The sequence below is a fragment of the Anomalospiza imberbis genome, chromosome 2 (genome assembly GCF_031753505.1).
Source record: "Anomalospiza imberbis isolate Cuckoo-Finch-1a 21T00152 chromosome 2, ASM3175350v1, whole genome shotgun sequence".
Lineage (NCBI taxonomy): Eukaryota > Metazoa > Chordata > Aves > Passeriformes > Viduidae > Anomalospiza > Anomalospiza imberbis.
Genome location: NC_089682.1, coordinates 17,024,793 through 17,045,855, shown reverse-complemented (window position 1 = coordinate 17,045,855; position 21,063 = coordinate 17,024,793). Strand labels below are relative to the sequence as shown.

The window sequence follows — 21,063 nt, the reverse complement described above, 5'->3', positions numbered from 1 at the left end:
ACCTCTAGACCTCTTTTGAACAGTCCATCAGGTGTGCACTGTTGAGAGCAACAACAATGGTCTGAAAATGAGCTACAAACTTGATTCCCATTCTCCTCATAGATTTTTTTCTTCAGGATTAAGAAAGGTTTTTAGATACAGATGTGACATCCAGAGACTCCAGGCATCTCCAGTGTCAAAGGGCAGCTGAGAAAAGGCCTCATCTCACCAGATATATAAACTCACTAGTGCCTCTTGTACAGCATTATTGTACTTATACTTACTTTGCTCTACCTGAAACTCAACCAAAGCCACTCCTCCATAAATCCATATATGCTTTGCTGGAATGGAGATTTACACGTCTTTGATCACTCTGAAGAATTTCAAAAAACAAATCCAAGCTTAGTATGGAACAAAAAGGTTTAGGGTTTTAACAACTACATAACTGCAAATTTCAGCTGCGGCACTAACAACCAGATTGCACTGCTGCACGAGTCAAGGTTCACAAACGGAAGGATAAAACCTCTTACTGAAACACAATCTCCCTCAAAACTATCTTGTGCAATACAGAATATCTACATCACAAGGAGTTTCAGCAACGAATTAGTCTGCCAGATGTGTACATATGGCAGCAACAGCTGACACATATAGTTACAATGAATAACACATCACCAATTTAAAGCTGACTACAAACAATGCATCTTATTAAATAATTCATCCCTGTAGCAGTCGCACCCAGTCCTGTTTAGGGAGACACCTTCAACATCTCATTAGGTGTATGTCACAAGGGAGGGCCTGCAAGAAACTCTTGTCAGGATAACCCATATAGCTCAAGTTTAATTTTTGAGATGAGACATCCCTTTTACACATCACCACTACAGGTTTTACAAACAATGACAATTTTAACATAGGGAATGCATCACCTGTGACACATAAAGGATTTTACAACTCATCCCCAACTTCCATCTAACAATTCCATCCCTCAAAGCAATGCCATGTTCTCTACAATGGCTGTTGTGCAGTTTGCTGAACTTCTCACCCATAATTATTTGATCTTTTTCAGAAAGTTTGTTCGCTGAATGTTCCTTTTCTTTCAGTCAGTCCTTTGTCTCCTCCTAGGCTAACAGTAAGAACCAAATGACAACACTGAAATGTTCTATCACAACCCCCCTATTTGCACTACAGAGCTAGTTCCCACATCTGCCAGCCACCACCATCGGAAAAATTACCCATGGGTTAGACTGGCTTTCAGTATCCCAACTTTAAAGCCTGTTCTTTTTTGTAGACGGGTCAAGAATGTCTGGAGATGACTTCCTGCAGTTGTGGGACTGATTCTCTGCAAAACTCACCAAAGCCCTTAGAGCTGAAATGAACACACACCATGGTAGCAGCAGACATGTGCATCTCTATGGATTTCATTATTTGCAAATCATCTACAGTACAGTGTATCCCATATTTAATTTCAGATACAGCATGGGGAGTGGTAATTTACAGAGGCACAGACACACATACATTCTTTATACCAGAACTAGTTCTATACAAATTCTGCTCTGCTTTTTTACTCAATAAGAAATCAAACTTGACACCTTGCAAGATTTCTTTGCAAATCAGATAGGACTCATATGTTCCTCAGAGTCCCCTGTCCACCCCAATTTATTTAAATTGTCCCATCATCTCTCTCCCACATCTCCCATTTTCTCTGCTACAAAAAATAAGCAAAGTTAACAAAGGGCTTTGATCTAGTGATGGATGTCTGTAAGCCTGAGATGATGCACAAGCACTAAGTGAACACTAAGCACAAAGCCGCCTCCTGCTCTTTCTTTTCAAGTGCTCAACATCCACAGAGGCATGTTCTCCATTACAGCAAACTTCACTTTGACAGCAGACATTTCAATACTCTGGCTAGGCTGTAAAGTAAGCCTCGCAGAGATCCCTGAAATTGCTTAAAGTAGCTGGACTTATATACAAGTGAGTCTGGTGCTGCTACAATAAAATATACCGAAGAAAGTGGAAAAATACTGGAGGGTTAGGGCGTTAACCCATCACCAGGGGATTAAACAGGATGATTTGAGATAGTCACTGCCCTCAGGTGACAGCCCCACCCCTGTGGAGGGTGCTCTGTCCCTTCCAACAGTGTCAATGAATGGCATAGAAATCCATTTGTGACCAACTCAATTTATAGTCCAGCATGTTAAGGTAAACAAGGAGCACAGATTCACATAACATTCAGCCATCAGTGGTGGCAGGAAGGATGTGACAAGGGCAAAAGAGACAGCACCTGGGTTACCATCCCATTTAATCCATCATTAAAGGCACATGACTGTGATGCTGTAAACTTCACCCCTCCTACCACTTTGGTGGTGCCCAAACTTCAATCATCCCCGCAGCTTGTGTTCCCTTACTCTCCAATGTGACTGTAATTGCTTGATCCAAATATGCCAACAAACCAGTTTACTAGGGAAATATTCACCAACAGTCAGTTTTGAGTGAATACTGAATCTGCACACACTGAAAGAAAATGACACACAGCCATCACATGGACATGCAATGTGCATCCCTAAACAAACTTACAAGACATCACCAACTTAGTCCTCTTTTTGCTAATGGCTTTTTATCTAAGCAAAAATAAAAATGTCAATTCCAAAAGGATACTGTGCTTACTGTGACTTCTCTAGACCAGGGCAAACCCAACTGAATTATGTAATAAACTGCAGGAATTATATATTTTCACACATGCAAGAAAGAGCAGCAATGCACTGGAACCAAAGTTGGATTGCTGCTTCCACACTGGAAGTCAGCTTGCACAGACATCAAAGCTCCAAGTGCTGCTCTTTAGTATAGATAAATGCTGCTGTCTGCTAGTCACACATCATCTAAGGGCAGCAACAGTAACATATTATCGTCCCCTACTTTTTTCAAATTCTTAGTGAGCAACCAGAATTCCTTACACCTGGATATCATTCTGCCATTGCTGGGCTGTGCTGCATAAGATGGATGTATTTCAGGATAGCAGTTAAGTCCTACAAAGAGGTCTTCTGGAAAAGACAATGTACTGGGGCCTGTCAAACTGAGTTCTGTGGCTGATTCCAGAGTTTGGAGATGCCACACAAACTATTGGAGGAGGGCACTGCAGGCTAAATGAGAATGAAGAGGACAAAGAGTCAGGAGATCAAACTGCAAATCCCAGTTCTGCCAATCTCTCATTCAAATAGCCTCGTAGATGACAGTGCCTTGGGAACAGAGCTGGTCTGAGGACACTGGATTAATCCCCAGATTTGGCACACAACTCTTGAGGAAATCACCCATATTTTCAGAGATTGGTCTCTCACTTTCCCAGGAAGATGTTTCAGTAAAACTGGTTATGTTATTTTGCAATTAGGTGGTGTTCTTTAATGAACCCTTAGCAAATTAACAAGGCTAATGTGCTGAATTCCAAGTTGTGATCCCTCGAAATGCAGCTTTTCCATACCACTAAGCATCTTACTACTATGTTTTGTACTCAGGGAGTTGCCTTAGGTACAAAGAGAAGTCATTTGAATACTTAAAACAAATCTTGCAAACACTGTAATGTCAACAATACAGATCAGGCACACCAGCTTCCCGGCACTGCTTCCAAAAGGGATAAAGCAGTAAGGATGGTGAGGCCACCAGACTGCAGCTGCAGGGAGGAATTCGCAGGTGGGGAACAGAAGCCTTAGCAGATTACCCAGTCACACAATACTACTAAAATTTGACCACCTACCAGAGGTGGCAAAGAGGATGAAAGGAGAAAGAAGCAGATATTTCTTTTTTATTTTGTTGGCAGAAAGAAAAAGAAGACAAAAGGATTTATGATTATCTTATTGTCATGAACAAACATGGAGTCCATGCCCCAATTTGGTGTATGGGACCCACCCTAACCCGTACAATGCATTCCAGGCCATGAGCCCCAGCTTGCTTGCACTGCTACTCCCACATCCCACAGCAGGAGAGGTTTTGTTAGGATAGACAGCAGCAGCTCCTGAAATTCTGTAGACCCAAAAAGCAAACATAGGAGAAAGTGCATTTCCAGCTTTGTCCCTCAGCTGGACTGGACAGATACTGGGGAATGCCTTGCCCCAGTTCTGTGAATTCCAAGCCAATGCCAAGCTTTTGCACTGAATTTTAAATCAGTGTATTTGTCCTCTCCACAATCTTGAAATTAAGTGTCAAGAAACTTGGCAAGTCTTCCACTGTTAAAACCCTGTAGCTGAACACCTCCCTGTAAAATAACACAGGGAGATTGTCTTCATCAACCAAATGCCTCTGGAACTATTTAAATCTGCAACACCATGAGCACCCAGAGAGGTGAACAAGGGGCACAGCCTTGGACATGGCATCTCAAGCAGAATTAGAAACAACTGAAGAAAGTCAAGAAGAAATTACTAGATCTATGTAGCAGGACTCACAGAGGAAGACTAAACTATCAAAGATTTCTGAATCAAAAAAAGGAAAAAAAAAAGGAAGATGGGGAATTTCACTGATGTCAAAGGCCATTTTAAGAAGGAAGATGTCTGTTCTGCCTATCTGCAGAGACAGGAGACTCAAAGGCTTAAGGGCAGCAAGTCTTGTGGACACACAGTAATACACTCTCACAAAACCCACAAGGGTAAGATAAGGAGGCTGTGGATTCCCCATTATTTAAGGCACTTAAGAATAAATTGAGCAGACATCCAGCATAAATATTGATGACCCCACTCCAGGGAAAAGGAAGTAATTAGTTGTATGATCTCTAGGGACTCTTCTAATACTTTTCTGACACTTGGAAGTGAGTGCAAGCACATTGAAATGGGCTGCTAATGCAAGGTGTATATTTACATAACTCATCCACCAAAGTTTGCCTGGTTTTCTCAGGAAGCCTCCTACTTACCTGTTACGGAAACCTACACTCATACATCTGCAGTTCCAAAAACATCCCTTCTGCCCCATTCATTTCCTACAGACCCACAAAACTCTTTGTTTAGAGTTACAAATGATGAAATGACAACTGATTCTGAAGAAATGATGGACAGGGTGAAAAATCTAGTCAGTGGGCCTGGAGCCAAGCACAAAAAAAAAATGACAACAGACAGCAGGCAGATTAGAAACCACAAGGAGAAACCACAGCGAGAACCAGCAACTCAGCAGTTGCAAAATTAACAATGTTGGGTCATGAAGCATCAACCACAAGCTGATTATCAGCTCCAGGATGTCCCACAGACCATCAATGAAACATGATAAAACCATTGGAACATTCAGAATGGAACATTCAGAACCTGCAGAACACAATAGTCAGTTATAAAGGTGTTACCAAAAAGGGACTGGTTTTCAGAACCTCACATTCAACTTTCTCATTTAGAACACTTCAGTTTTTTACCATCCACATCATGCAATGTTTTGTTTCTTAACACTAGCAACCAAAATTTTATTCCAGAGGAACTTCATCTTTCTCCTGTGCTAAGAAATAGCACAAAATGTGGAGAAGTGTGATTAACTACTCACACAAAGAGCTAGTAGCTCTCTTAATATTTTATTTACATATTTGGATATGTTTAAAAAGCCCTTACATTTGCCATTTTCCAAAGGCCACTACAATAACAAATGCTGTACATATCGCCATAGGAGTCTTTATCACGCTTCTCTGAACGTAGTTCATCTTGAAGTGAAGAACACACAAATTCAAGCAATAAAACCTCTCCAGTATCACCTATAAAGACCAAGTAAATATATATCAAGTGCAGTGGAGGATGATGACACGTTTCAGAGATAAAAAAATATTACTCATTTCTACTGCTAAAGTATCCTATTCCTTTGAATACTGAAAACACAATAACTAGTGCACTGACTCAATGACACATGCTAGTTTCATAATTAGGGTGGAGCATGCAAGCAACTATAAAGGTTGCCCCAATCTGAGACTCTCACTGCTGGATACATCTGAAAGCTCTGGGTTCTGAGTGAGGTAAGCTTAACCTAAATACATTGGGTCTTTCAAACCCTTAAACCTAACTTAGATAATTTCCTTTCTTGGGAAAGTTGATCAATTTTACAGGGAAAAAAACCCAACTCTTTTCATATAGGTTAAGTATTACTCATTAAATGGTTAATTAAACAATGAACAGAGTGTCAGATATATTTCAAATTGTGATTGTTATTGTCTGTTTTGTTTGCAGTTATTCTTCAAGACAACATCTGAGAAACATGGAACATTTACTCAACGAAAACCTTCTGAAGTATTTTACTCAGTATGCTTTACAGGAGGGCAGCACCAGTGCACTGTCCATTGGTGGGCTGAAGAATCTACTTCAGAATCAATTTGCACAGTACCTGAAGGTGAGTTTCACTCTCATTGTATTCACTGTGCTTCCATGGAATGCACGAGAAAAAGGAAATACAGGCAATCATGTTCAGGGCAGATTACTGTGTCCAAATGGTTTCACTAAATCCATAATTCTTAAATAAGGTTTGACTTGTAAAACTTAATTTACATTGGTGAACAGATAAAATATATCCAAATATCAAACATCCAAACAGATATTTGAGCACAGAGTTTATAACAAAGTCCTATGATATCAAATGCAAAAAAAAATCAAAGAGCTGTTCTGTTTGGGTTTGGTTTTTTGTTGTTTATTTTTAATGCAAGCCGTATTTCACCTGAAATATTGTATCTGAATCTTATAAAATATTTTTCATTTCAATCTAAATAATTAATCTTGAATCTATAAAATATATAGAAAAAAATCTATAAACCAAGTAAAACAGTAGAACACATTTAAAAGCAAGAGACCTCAGCTAATTTCTATCTAGGTTAAATTACCATCATCACAAAATAAAAGAAGTTTTGCCATTCCAGAATGATGCCAAGTAAAGAAGAGAAATGCCACCAAGCTAGAGAGAGAAATAGCCATTTCCTGTAGCTAGAAAAAAATCTGTGTTCTGATTTTATATATATTCTCTGCTAAATCTTTCCTGAATTGCATTAGGACTCAATTTAGATTCTTCTGCTAGACTAATCTTTAAATACTGTGTTTTGGATTTCTCACAAAAGCAATTTTTGCTGAAGGTCTGAAATAAGTGGCACTCCCATAGAAAAATACAGTATTTTGAGAACTACAGTGATCCAATTTAGTCATTTCAATTAACATGAAATGGCTTATTAACAATAGACTCCCCAAAAAACCCTAATAAAACACAAAGGGTTTTTTCTTTCCCTTAAAAGACAGCTTAGAAATTGATTGCCAAAAAGTAACAGAAATGTGATGGCAAATTCAGAAATATAATGCTTTTTATAACACTGAAGACAATTCAGCATCATACACATTTTCCCAGATATGTGGAAATGGAACTGTTCAGAAAAAGCAATACTGATGTTTTCTGTCTGGACCTCAGACATTTTCAAGCAACAAGTCTGTTTGCAGATATTTATAGCACCATAATAAATCAATATCAAAACATAACAGGTCGTTATAAAACATGCAGAGATACATGGTATGAAGAAAACATTTTATGAAGTTAAATTATAACTCCAAATTTGGTTTCTATTATTTAATTAGCCTGATCAGGGTTGTTATCAGAATATTCACTGCATCAGGATGCTACATGCACTCTTACCAGACACGACAAATAAAAGAAGCTAATAATCTAAACTAAATTTAATAAATTAGCAAGATGTTTTTAATAGTGAATACAGTATTCCTACTAAAGAGGGAGAAAAGGGAGGGAAAGAGACCCTCAGATCCTGGCCCAAAGCATAAAGAAAGTAGCAACATGTTTTAAAAACATGCATGCAGGGCCCAATTTAGTGTCTGATAAAGGAGTAGGCCGCATGCATATTATTTTTACTGGTGATTATGCACCTGCTGCAGCTATTTCACCTGCTCCACTCCCCAGATTCCAAATTTACCCAGAAGACTGAAGTAAGCCATCTGAGTAATACTTCATCTTTCTCAAATGGTTATACATCTTAACATTTTTGGCAGGCAACAGCAGACACTGTCCTACTAGTTGATCCAGTCAAACCAGTAAATACAACACTACCAGTAACACCTTCAAGTAACACTGACTGTTATTGAATGCATCATTTCTTGGCAACATGCTTTATAGAAAAATGCTCATGGTGATCTAATTATCTCATTCTCTTTTTTTTTTTTTAATTCTTCTCTTATAAAAACAGGATCAATTCTCACTTGATAACATAATTAAATCGCTGGACAAAAATAAGGATGGATCCGTCAGCTTTGATGAGTTTATGATGATTGTAAAAAAGATAACTAGTACAGGACAGTGAGGCATCCTGAAGAACGAGTACCACTGCCTTGAAGAAGAGCTTGGCATTCGTTTACATAACGTGTACATCTAAACCCACAGATTTGCTATTATTTTAAAGCATGTGGAATAAAGATTTAACAGAAAAGAAAGCATGTTTTTATTGTGTTTCATCCACAGTCACCAGCCACACATTCCAGCTAAAATGCCATCCAACTAGTTCAGAACTACTGTTTCTATTTCACGCTACATTTGAGGTGTTATTTAACAAATCCTGCTTTACCTAGATTATTATTTGCACCTCTAGAGAATTTCAAATCACACAGTTTCTGAAGCACACAAAAAGAAAGGTGCAGCATCCTTTTTGAGGAGTGTTTCCTGGAGTATACTATCCAATACTCCTCACAGTTCAGTTTCATCATTCACAAAAGATGACACTTCATAAAACAAGAGATTCAAATTTTTTGAAAATAAAATATTTATTTTCAATAGAAATGTAACAATGCCAAGTATGATAACTGCAACACTGGATACTCATTTTAAATTATATTTACATAAGTATGTACTTTTTTGTTATGACTGTGAATGGGAACATGTAAGTATATATATAAACTGAGTGACTGTTGAAGTTAAAGTTCATTAGCCTTATTTGGTGCAGTCTTACCATTTTCACTGCATGATTACTGTAACAGATGTGTTTTCATGGGCATTATTATTTACTTCAAGAAGAAATTAGTAAAAGAGAAATGAAGAACGGATATTTTGAAGACAAGTAATCAGTGGATTAGGGACTAATCTTACTAGAGAACTTGGAATTTTGGACTGAATTTTAACACCAACATCATCCATTACATTGATAAATCACGTAGAGCTCTTAAGTTACTTAAGGACTTAAAGACTTGGCTTAATTGCAAAGCCTGTGAAGTGCATTCAAGATCCCATACTACTGTGGTTCCTAACCCTGAATTTCTCCTCAATGAAATGAGGAATAAAGTACTCCAGACCAGTGATGCAATAATAGGAGCCTTAAAAAATATGACATTTAAACATCATATGATTGTCCTAACATGATCCCAGGTCACTCTTTTACAAAACCCCTTTAGTTGTTGAAATGTATTATTTCTTGGAAGAAAGACAATCGTATGTATTACTTTTTCCTTGGTTTACGAAAACATTCTAAATTAACAGTATGCTTTAATTTTAAAAGTAAATATACCACATGCACATTATGCTAACCAAGCTCCACTAGCAACTTTACACACACGCCTAAGTACAATCATAGAATTTTAGGACATGCTTTTTGCATGTGTGAGACATACATTCCTTTTCATCTCTTAGACAACCTTAGAAATTTTGGAATTCAATCAGGCTACTGACATCCTGAATAGGAAACATGGGCACTAGGAAATTAACATGTTTTAAGAGTGTCACCTACTGGCAAAATATGCTTCTGCACAATTTCTTGAGTATATAGAAAATGCAGTTATTTTACCCAGGGCAGTAAGCTCAGGTTCATGATCCTATAGAAGGTGTAATTGTTCATGAAGAACAATGATCACAATTAAAATTAGCTTTTGTAAATCAAAGGAAAAAAAAAAGGAAATTTATTTCCAGAAAGTATTTTTTTTCTTCCAGAACAGTATTAGATGCAGTTGCAATAAAACCAACAAAGAACATAATTAAAAGGATTAATAAAAAAGAGCTAAGTTTAATAGTAAAGGAAGATGAGGAAAATGGAACAAAACAAATAACTCTTCATCCATCCAGTGAATCCAGTTTACTAGCAGTTCAGACCATACAGTTTCCCTTTAAAGGAGTTATTTTTGAAATTACCATTTACATGAGAAACTTCATACCAAGCTCTACACTCAAGCGAATGTGTTACCTTTCTGAGCAGCCATCCTCCTGCAATGAATACTCAAAATTTACCTATCATTATTTTTCAAAAAGGCCAGGAAGTAAAGCAGAAAGCTTAAAAATATATAATGGGAACATGACCTGCAAATAATCAACCAAGAACTTGGTCTCTGCTCAGAGCTCATGTACCTCCCTCATCTTCCCTACTGAGCTAGGGCAATGCTCCAGACTTGGGGAACAGAGGCTGGAAAGCTGCCCTGGGCAAAAGGGCATCGAGGTGCTGGAATATGTCCAGAAAATGGCAACAGACCTAAGGAGGGTCTGAAGCACAAGTCTGACATGAAGCTGTTGAGGAGGCTGGGGTTTAGCCTGGAGAAAGGGAGGCTCAGGGGTGAGCCTATCAATCTCTACAACTGCCCGACAGCAGCAGATGGGGACCGGGAGATTCTCCCAGGCAGCCAGCGACAGGATGAGACGAAATGGCTTCAAGCTGTGCCATGGGAGGTTCAGCTTGGAAATCAGGTCTAACTTCTTCTCTGAAAGGGTTGCTAAGCATTGGAATGGGACACCCAGAGATGTGGTGCGGTCATCATCTCTGGAGATGTTCAAGACACAGATGTATGTGGTAGTCAGGGCCATGGTCCGGTTGACAAGGTGGTATTTGGTTTAAGGCTGGACTTCATTTTAAAGGTCTTTTCCAACCTAAATGATTCTGTGATTCTGTGTAATACTGAGTTACAGGACTACTTGATAATTGCAATTTTTATTTGCAGCAGAAAAGTTCAAATTTCCATAGATGCAGTCAACAAAGAGAAACAAAAGAGACTAAAATATGTTCTAAGCACTTTAGATGAAACTATCAACTTTAGTAGTACAGTTCTGAGTACCTGAATGCTTAGCAAATTAAGAAGCAATGTAAGTGGCTGCATATTTTATGATGCCACTCAGTTTCCCTGCCAAGTTATGTGTCAAGTTCTGTCTCTTTTTCTAAAAAATAAAAGGAAATATAACTACTGCCTCGTCAGTACCTTTTTTCTCCCTCTTCTATTTTCAAAGGAGAGGAAACCAAAAGAAAAGTACACTGCTTCAGTCCTAAGTTAGTGCACAGTGGCATCACAAGATATTATCAGTGCTGATAGACTCCAATTAACTTTCTTCGCTAATGAAACATCTACATCAGTTCGATAGTTCAAAAGCTTCAGTAATCTGCTTCTCTTCCAACTGTTTTTATTGATTATATAGGATATCCAAACAGCTTTCAGCACAAGATGGACTCTGCTAAGGCAGGTTATTTAGCAGCTGTAATTACTGGTAGTGCAAATCTCCCACTTGGAATGATTTACATGTTTCTTGTCCAGAACTGAGATGTCAAAGATCAGATTAAGATGCTGAAATATGACTGTCAATAACCAATTTCAGAACCTTAATGCAGCTCAGAAAAATAGAATATCCATTATACATACTATAATGATAACACTTTCATTGTAAACAATGTATTAATCTTCTATGACACATTCATTTCATTATTTTCGTAACTTTATGTCCACATTATTTTCTCTTTAACATATCTACCTTACTTGCCCTTGAATGTAAACTGCAAATCAACCAGCTAAATACCATTACATAAAACTGACACTCAAAAAGCTCTAGAAATAAGGATGCCCCAGAATCAGTCTTCTGTGCTCTGCCTTCTTACAACCTGAAATCTTACAATAAGCTTTCAACATCTTCCACATTTTAAAACATATTGCTATTATGAAATTGAGCCCTGCAGTGAAAGAGTACATTTTTGCACATAGTCAAGGAGAAAGGAAGAGACTTCTAACTATGGCAAGGCCACAAATTTGATGCCAAAAGTGAAGTTTACCTTCAGTCACCTGAGGACCTCTCCAAACACCACCAAATTCTAGCAGCAAGTCTCGCCTGAAACTCTGAGGGTCTTTAATTTATCTTCAAAAGTTCAGACTAGATTATCCTTCCTATGCAAATAAGCAACTTTGACAAACTGAGCAAATGCTCTAAGAACCCTCTTATTTGCACATTTCAGACTAAGCAGACATGAAAAAAGTATGTTTTACTTGCAAATCCCAACAAAATTCTTTTGAAGGAAATTCATACCAAAACAGCAGGTCAATGTGAGCAACCCACCTAATTTGTCACTATAACAAATGTTTACATCTCACACCAAGATACTTCTTTATTTCTCATATTTATTTCTGTTCTTTTTCATTTTCTTAAAAACCCTCTTTTCCTGATCACTTTTAAGTTTTACTACATTAATAATGTGGTGAAACCCACGCTAAAATCCCATCATCAGCATATGATGCAGAGAGCCCTGCCATATCTGAGGCATTGACATTTTTGTCAAAAGGAGGACCATAAGATGAATGGGGAGGACAGGTGTAGTGGTTATTTATTCTATATACATAGGAAATATAAGATTTTTTCAACCCATTTCCATTTAATCCTTATCTTGTCATACAAATTTTTATTTTGGTAATAGCTTGTGCTACACCTTTCAGCTCCCTTTTATATTTTATTCCCTAGTAAAGCCAACTTAAGCATTATTGTCTACTCCCAGCATGAGTTTACTCTCAAGGAAACCATTAGAAAAATTACAAAAATAAAGCTAAGGCAATTCACAGAAGCAAATAGGCAATGGCAAGAGACTATCAAAAGAAAATACCTTTTTAAACAATACTGAGTAAGGACAGCAGATATCACCTCACGTCCTACCACGTAAAAATATAGATAGATTTTAACTAACACAGAGGTAGCTCCCTTTTTAAGGAATATGTATGTTCACAAAACACATGCAGGGAAAAAACAATACTTACAACTGGGTTTTTTGTGTCTGGGTCAAATTCTGTAGAATTTGCATCTGGAACAGAAGTTCAAAGTAAACACAGTACATTTGCTCTATATGCAAAGTCATAACAGCTCTGTGGCATTTCAGGGCTTGCCTACATTTATGTTACAATCTCACGAACTGAAACACATCCTGCACCACTTTTGAAGTAATCACAGGAAGCATATGACCTCAGACACATAAGTTCCCTTTCCTGCTTTCCAAAACACTTTCCTCTCAGCTCTTAGTGTTAGAAATTCATTGATAAGTTAAATCTCTTCATACTACTACTGAATGGCTCTTGTTTGGCCACTCTGGCTAATGAAGGCAAGTGAGAAAACCACTTCTCAGCTTTTACTTCTCACCACCAGCACACTTCAGAAAGAGACTACAGAGGTGAACTTTAAGCACACTTATTTCTACACTCTTTAGATCAAAAAGCAGTTTTCAAACAATCCACATAACAAAGAGTTCTCTTATTCCTTTGCACAGAGAGGTAGCATAAGGTACTTAGCTGAAAATTATCTTGCTGCAAGAGCTAAGTATCTAACAATCACAGGATCTGTAAACAGTTCTAATAATTGACATACATTTCACATAGAGAATAAAAATTCCTCTGAATAAATAATATTCACACTAACATACTAAGCTCACCTTCCCAATTCAAACAGTTTCTTGCAAATTCCACAACTGCTAACTGCATTCCCAGGCAAACTCCTAGAAGAGAAAACAAAAACTCCAGATTTTCCAGGCCAAAGAGAAGGACTGACTAAGTACTTGCTGTTCTGTCTTAAACTTGACTGCTTTGAAATCTTGGTATTCATTGCATATACACAGACTTATAAAAAACCTAAAGCAAAAGTGGCTGCTTAATGTAAAACTCACACTTCAAACTTGGCACACTATAAATACATGTGACACAATTATGTGCTTTAAGCCCTTTCAAAGATATTTTATTCCTCTCATCTATTTTACTAATAATTACTGCAAAGACAAACAGAAGCTGAAAGCCTGGGTATATCCAGATTCAAACTTTGCTGCTTTGGCAACTAGTCAGACACTTAAAAGTAAGGAATGTGGAGTAGGAAGCAAAGCCTCAGAGGCATTTACACAAGTAGCACTCAGCTTATAGGCCAGATGACATCTTTGGACTTTACCAAAATAACATACACCAGTAAAAAAAATTAAAAAAAATTAATACAGCAAAAGTGGTCCAAAGACATCTATGTTTTCTGCATACTGTTTAATAAAGAGAATTATAGTGATATAATTACAATGAAAAGCAAACTCTCCCCAGTTTTGTACCTGCAAATTAAACCTTTGCAGAAGGGTTTGGGTTTTTTTCCTTCCTCATACAGCAGATGTGGTACAAGACTATGCTCCTGGGGATTCTTTACATGGCACATAGTCACAACATCATACATACTTTCCTAAGACAGAATCCTTATCTAATGTGAGGGTTTGGGTTTTGTTTGTTTTTTTTTTTTTAATCAAATCAATTAGCTTGCTATACATCTCCTAAACACAGTAATTTCCCACTCTAATGATCTTACCAAGGAAAGGTTTTTTCTTTGTTCTTGCCCAGGAGATAGCTTGGAGTTTGCCTTCTGTTCCCCTAATTCCAAAACCACCTGGGACCAGAATGCCACTGTAATGACAGCCATATGTAAAAGAATTAACATGTAGAGTCAAGCCAGCAGAGGAATCCACACAACATGAAGACTCTTGAGGTTATAACTAAGCAAGCACAATTCATGAAAGGCATGTTTTATATGACCATTCAGAATACAAAGAAATTAAATTTGGAGATTTATTTCATCTACCTACCCCAATTCTCATCTGACCAATATCACACTTCACAGTGAAGTTCCCACTGCTTAACTAAATATTGCTCAAATAATCTAGCTACATATTCACTGCTTAAAATCCTAACACCCAAAGTTTAGATCTTCTAATAGCAAAAAAACTAAATGCATATAGACAAGAAACAACATCCCTTTAAAAATACAAGTTGAAATCCTAGCAATGATTCTTAACAGAGACATTTGCAGTGTGCATTTACAAGCACCTTTAACTATGCTGCATATTGACAACAAAAAACCTTTGACACCTGATCTGCACTGTAAAGAAAGGATATCTAAAAAGCAAAACAATAACAGAAATATCAAAACCCTAAACCAACAACCAAAAAAACTGCAATTTGTCTAAAAAAGATTAAGCAGACTTTGAGAATATATGTTGATACTTCAATTTGCTGAAGCTTTTCACCACCCGTGCAATTTATCTTTTCATGTAAGTAACAAAAGTCTGGATGCATGGAGAAATTATTTGATTTACTGAAGCATTTTTCATCACATGAAATAAATATCATGGTCTGCACTTGGGATACAGAATGCCCAATGTCACTTACTCTGCTTTGCACAGTTTGTGCCATGCCTGGTGATATTTCACTGAGTTCTCTGCTTCCGTAGAACGTTCAAGTTCTGTTGAATCTATGTACTAATAAAGAAAAACATGCAATTAAATGGTCTCTTCTTCCACAGAAAGCGCAACAGATAGTGTACAGTCAAGTGCTAAGAGAAATTATTAAGAGTTTCAAGTGCATTTGCCAATAAACCTCTAACAACTTCACTGAAGACCCAGTATTTGCTTTTAAAAGCAAGTGTTTGCTTTAACTGCAGCAATCTGTGCCCTTTTCTTTGCACATAGCTCAGGAGCTGTGTCTGCCTATAGCCCTGTTTGGCACCTTCCAGGTAAGCAGATTAACTAGAATGCTTTGTAACTCTGACCCAGGTTACCTTCCTAGAGCAACCAGGGCCAAACAAGGAGTGGTGCTGACCTTAGCCTGTCATCCCAATGGGATGTGGCTAGGATGTTTACTTTCCTGGCTTTTGGGTGCCATAGCTTGTCCAATCTTATTATAAGACTGGAAAAACCTGCATTATCTGTGAGAAAGGTGTTCCTGGGTACTCTTGGGTAGAAAGGGAGAAAGAATCATTATCTATGCCCTACTGGAAATACTGCATTAGAATCTCTAGAGTCATTAAAAAGCACAGGTCCTGATGCACCACTAGAGTAAAGTGAGGGGACAGTGTACAGCACTGGGGGCATAAAAGATCAGAGATTGATTCTGGGTTTTGTTAATCTGTTTTTCTCATATTAACACAATTAACCACATTCTGATGTAGAGTCCATCCTCCATAAAAATGAGGATGGAGGTTCCTCCATCTGAAATGGCAGAACTCACCTATGTGCAGAGAAAGGCAACTGACAAGGAGATAGCTGAAAGTTTCCCAGACAAGACTGCTTTCTAGCAAATATTTTCTACTTTTTCCACATTCCAGAAGGCATCATAAATACAACAGTAAAATAACTACTTTTGAATGTTGCTATTCTATACTAGAATAATATTATACAACCGACTAAAAAGACACTATGACACTGCGAGTTTGGAAAGGGAAACTAATGACAGTTGGAGTTAACAAGTATTTTCCTTGCCAAACATAATAAGAAGGAACATTTATCAGTTAAAGAAACATCAACATTTCATCATTCAGATTAAGCAGTTCCTTCAGAGAACAGGATTATACTGACAGCCTTTGGGCATTAACACTAAAAGGAGGTTTGGACATGCAGTTAAGTGGAGTGGGAGCTGTGTCTGTTAACATTTCAACACTGCACTGGAGCTCAGCAACCATCAGCTTTCATGCTTGTTAATGCAGAAGCCCCACCAAAATTAAGTCCAGCTGAACATGAAGCTTGCTGTGCATTTGCAGACAGGGCACCTTTCACCTTATAAGCAAAGCTATTTTTCATATCATAAAAGTTTCCCATTTTGCAGCTTTCAGTACAAAACACTACAGTGACACAATCACATAGGTCAGAAAGGATATTGGGAAGTCTCAAGACTCACTCACTGCTCAAAGCAAGTCAAATAAGAGCAGGCTACTTAGGATCATTTCCAGTCAGGATCTAAAAATCTCCAGGGATCAATTCTGGCTGCTCCCAGTTTCTTGTTTCTTCATGGACACCGAAACAACTTTTTAGAGTATTAGCTAATACTCTTCCCAGGGAACAAGAAAAGGCTGACCACCTGTCATTTACCCAAATCCTAATTTTGGCCTTATCTTTTTTTTTTTTTTTTTAAGACTGGTACATTTGCCCTTTTCTAATCATAAAATAATTAGGTTGGAAAGGATGTCTAAGATCATTGAATCCAACTGTTAATCCAAGACTGCCAAGTCCACCATAAAACTATGTGTCATGAAAACAAGTGAAATCTATGATAATAAATATAAATTTGCAGATAAAGTGTGCTTTTTCATCAGATCCAGTTTTGGGTAACTTCAGTGTTCCTTTCAGGTGAGTTTAGTTCCAAATAAAATAATTAAATCTGGAAACATTTATTTTAAAAAATGAGATGCTTGGCCAGTCTGTATTTATCTGCATGATTCATTTTCTAGTTTTGACATGAATTAAAACTGCCACACATGATAGGAACTAGTAGGTTACCACAGAATGATGCAATAGTAGAATCAAAGTATTCCCGAAAGCAAAAGCCAGAAATATTCTCACCATTAAATCCAGTTTGTAATTAATTGCCAGTGCAGAGTGTTCCAGAGCTTTGAAAACAGATGCATAGCAGTCACTTAGCTTTGTGTACTTGCCCACGAGAGCTATGGAACACACCTTCAGCAACCTTTCGTATCTGACAAAAACAAGTTCTTCAGTTACTACACCAAATTTCACCAAAAAAAAAAGAAAAAAAATGTTAAAAAAATTTAATAGCATTTGCTTTTTTTTTAACTCCACAAAATATCTCCTAGTATTTCCAAACTGCCAGTGATTTTAAACCCAGAGGATTCACAGGTGTCGACCAGCACTACACCCAGTCAGTCCAGTTTGGTGACTTCATAACAGCTAAAACCTAACTTGAATTACAGCACTTCTAGAGAATTCAGCAGAACACAGAATACCTGCAAGCCATTTTCTTCCACTTCATTAGAAGATCACTTGGCTGGTCATCAATAGGTAAATTAAGCCTCTGTTTAAAATACTTAATGATGCCTTGCTCCTCCAGTAGGATTGGTACTCGGTAGGTAGAAGAAACATCATGAATAAATATCACCTAACAAAAAAAAGGCAGAACATAAAAAACTTAGGTACATTTTTCACAGGAAACATTCATTCTACTTTTTGATACTACATGCATTTTTTATTCTACACACATTCTGGTTTTTAAATACCTTCCTTTTGAATGAGCAGGACAGCACAGCTAATATTTAAGGTTCTGTTAAATCTACAAGGAAAAAGTTACTCAAAAAGTAAAAATGTGTTTTACTTCTCCTTCACACCATCATACAGGCTTATCAAGCCTATCAAGGCATCAGGTTTAATGCAAACATCTGCACTCATGCTTGCTAGCACTTCCTTCCTCCCCTTTCACAAACTTAGAGTATTAAAAGCATGAAAGCAAGAAAACAAATTAAACCTAACAAAACAGACCAAATTTGGTTGTGACAAAGTCTCCTGAATGTATTTAGTTAGTGAACTAGGCTATGTAATTACTGAGTACAGTCCATTTAAGGACCTTTTTGTTCAGAATACATTTATAAACTGCATCCAAGCTGCCAGCAATTAAGGTGATTGTGCTTGGTCTACCCAAGATCACAGAGCTCAGAATCCTGAGCACAAGTGTTCTCAAGACATGAACAGTAAAGGATACTCTCCTTGCTACCCTCGAGATGCTTCTGTTCATCACAAACTTTGTACATGTGTGTGTTGCCCCATGCCTATGTGCCCATTCAATCGAAATCTGTTGAACCTTCAGCATTATCCATTACCCTGAAAAGTAAAATGCTCTCACTTGCAAAAATATTTAAAGAGAAGTCAATCAAAAGTAATATTTGAATAGCAATTAATCGCAAACTATTAGGGGAAAATCACACATGAATTATAGAAGAATATATAACTACAGAGTAGATGCATGCTGAAGGGCATAAATAGCCTATTACATATAATCACAGTAAGAGTGTTCATGTGGCTGTGACCATGTGGACATAAGCAAATCGCCTAGCTTTAACCACACTTTGTTCATCCATTAGTATAATCACCTGAGATGACTTATGGGCAATAAATACATAACAATAAATAATGAATAAAACCAGCCACAGTTGGGAAAACTGTACAGTTTCATGCTATGCATAAAAACTAACCATGCACTCAAAATCTATTTTTATTAACTTTTACACAATATGCATTTAAATTATTAATGACTGTTTGACATAAAACTTAACATTTATACTCCTGATATTTTGAAAATGCTATAGCATCCATAATAGCAAGATAAAAATTATAAAGACAATCACATATGAATGAAGCAGTCAAAAGTTGAAAACGGAAATGCAAAGAAATATTTGTATACTTTCCCACATGTAATATTGAAGTACGGACCTGCTCAGGCTCCACATGACAAAACATGGAAATCTTCTCCTTCACAGCCATTTCTATAGGTTTTGCACTTCTACAGACTATCTGTCATAAGAAAAGGAAAAACTTCAAATATTTACTAGGTAAACCAATAGAAGATTCTCAATATTTCATAGTGAAATTAATCTCCTTTAGAAGCAGAGCACAAACAAATGTGCCTTTTTTCACTCTTTCCTCCTGTTACAGTTCTACGATATATCAGAGCTCACAAGTATCTACTAGCAAGGCAGAAGCAAATCTGTCACCTGCCCATACTGACCAATTTTCATTCATCTTTCATTGGCCTTCTCTGTAATGTTCCTTCCTCATAGTCTTCTTTCTTGAACTAGCTACTATTGTAATACTCTTTGCCTCAAGTCTAGCAGCTCTATAAGTATGAATATGATGAATCAAAAGAAATATTGTAATCTTATCAATAAGATCAGATTTAAATTAAGAGCAATAATACTTATCTTGCATGCATGAGTATTTCAGTATTTCAGCATCTTCTTCATTTAGACATCATGACAAAAACAAGGCCAAAGAAGAGAAAACTAATTCATAATTGTATGGAGTTTTTACAGATGTTAGTATTTTGCTGATACATTTAAACCCCAGTAATGTTAGAAAATATTGATAATTTTTAACCAATGAAAAAAATCATTATATGCTTTGGTGTTTGTTGGAAGGGGTCTTTTTGTGCAGTATGTAACTCCAGGCACCCAGATCAAAATGCAGAACTGCTCTAGTAAAGTGCCTACTGATTACTCAGTCTACTCCCTTAAGTTATTTTGAAACCTGGAAGTATAACAAAAAGTAGGATGATCCTGGTACGAGACTAATTCGTTACTTTCCCCATCTTTCTAGCAAATGCAACTACTTAATTCATCCAGCCCTTTTGCTCAGAAACTTCTAGCTGCCCTTTGATCACCTTGCTAATGCAGCTTAGCTACACTGATTCTGATGGAGTCTAATTAACTTACCCTAACCTTAAAAGTAAACCTAGAAACAGAAAAAAATGCCTAGTATAAGGGAAAATTAGTGTGCTTTAAATCAAAATGTAATTAGGAAACAGGTTGTACATTCTATTCACTTAAGCACAATTCATATGTAAAATCTGGTACAGTTTGAAGCTGAAGGTGTAATTTAAAAACCTTGATAGTATGAGCACATGAGTAAACCCACTTTGAAATCTATTGTCTGTCTTGCGGAGACAAATTTAAAGTTAATGCAGACACAGAAATCAAAAACATCAAAACCAGCATGAAAATAAAACAACTACAATAAAAATGGGAGAGATGCTCCGCAAAGGAACATAACACACAGAAAATGAGGAACAATTGAATCCAACAGGGCAGCTCTGACAAGTGCAGACTGAAAGTGCTGCCTCAGAGTACAGGATCTCTGCAGCCACAGCACAGTGTCCATTTGGCACTCAGAACACCCTGGGGAGAATAGAGAGGCTCGGGCACACAGAGCTGAGCAGCCACCCCAGGGATGCCCAGGAACAGGCAGGGAGGCAGCAGGGATTCAGAACTGGATTAAATGGGCTCAGCTGTAGGAGCTGCCCCATGTGCTGCCCTGGCCAAGACAGCAACCATTTAAATATTGTCCTAAAGCAGCACTGCAGGAATTTTGTAAGGGCACCA

General features: G+C 37.4%; 1 protein-coding gene across 3 annotated transcripts in view; it reads right to left on the bottom strand.

Moving 5' to 3' along the window:
* CTPS2 (CTP synthase 2) overlaps nt 1-21,063 on the bottom strand; it is a 58,136-nt gene that overhangs the window by 29,640 nt on the left and 7,433 nt on the right. For all 3 annotated transcript variants that reach the window (XM_068179982.1, XM_068179983.1, XM_068179984.1), the window contains exons 7-13: nt 19,400-19,480; nt 17,923-18,074; nt 17,522-17,654; nt 15,357-15,445; nt 14,500-14,594; nt 13,601-13,663; nt 12,936-12,979 (exon numbers count right to left, since the gene is read on the bottom strand). In XM_068179982.1, coding sequence (XP_068036083.1) covers nt 12,936-12,979; nt 13,601-13,663; nt 14,500-14,594; nt 15,357-15,445; nt 17,522-17,654; nt 17,923-18,074; nt 19,400-19,480 — 657 coding nt within the window. The remainder of the gene's footprint in view (nt 1-12,935; nt 12,980-13,600; nt 13,664-14,499; nt 14,595-15,356; nt 15,446-17,521; nt 17,655-17,922; nt 18,075-19,399; nt 19,481-21,063) is intronic.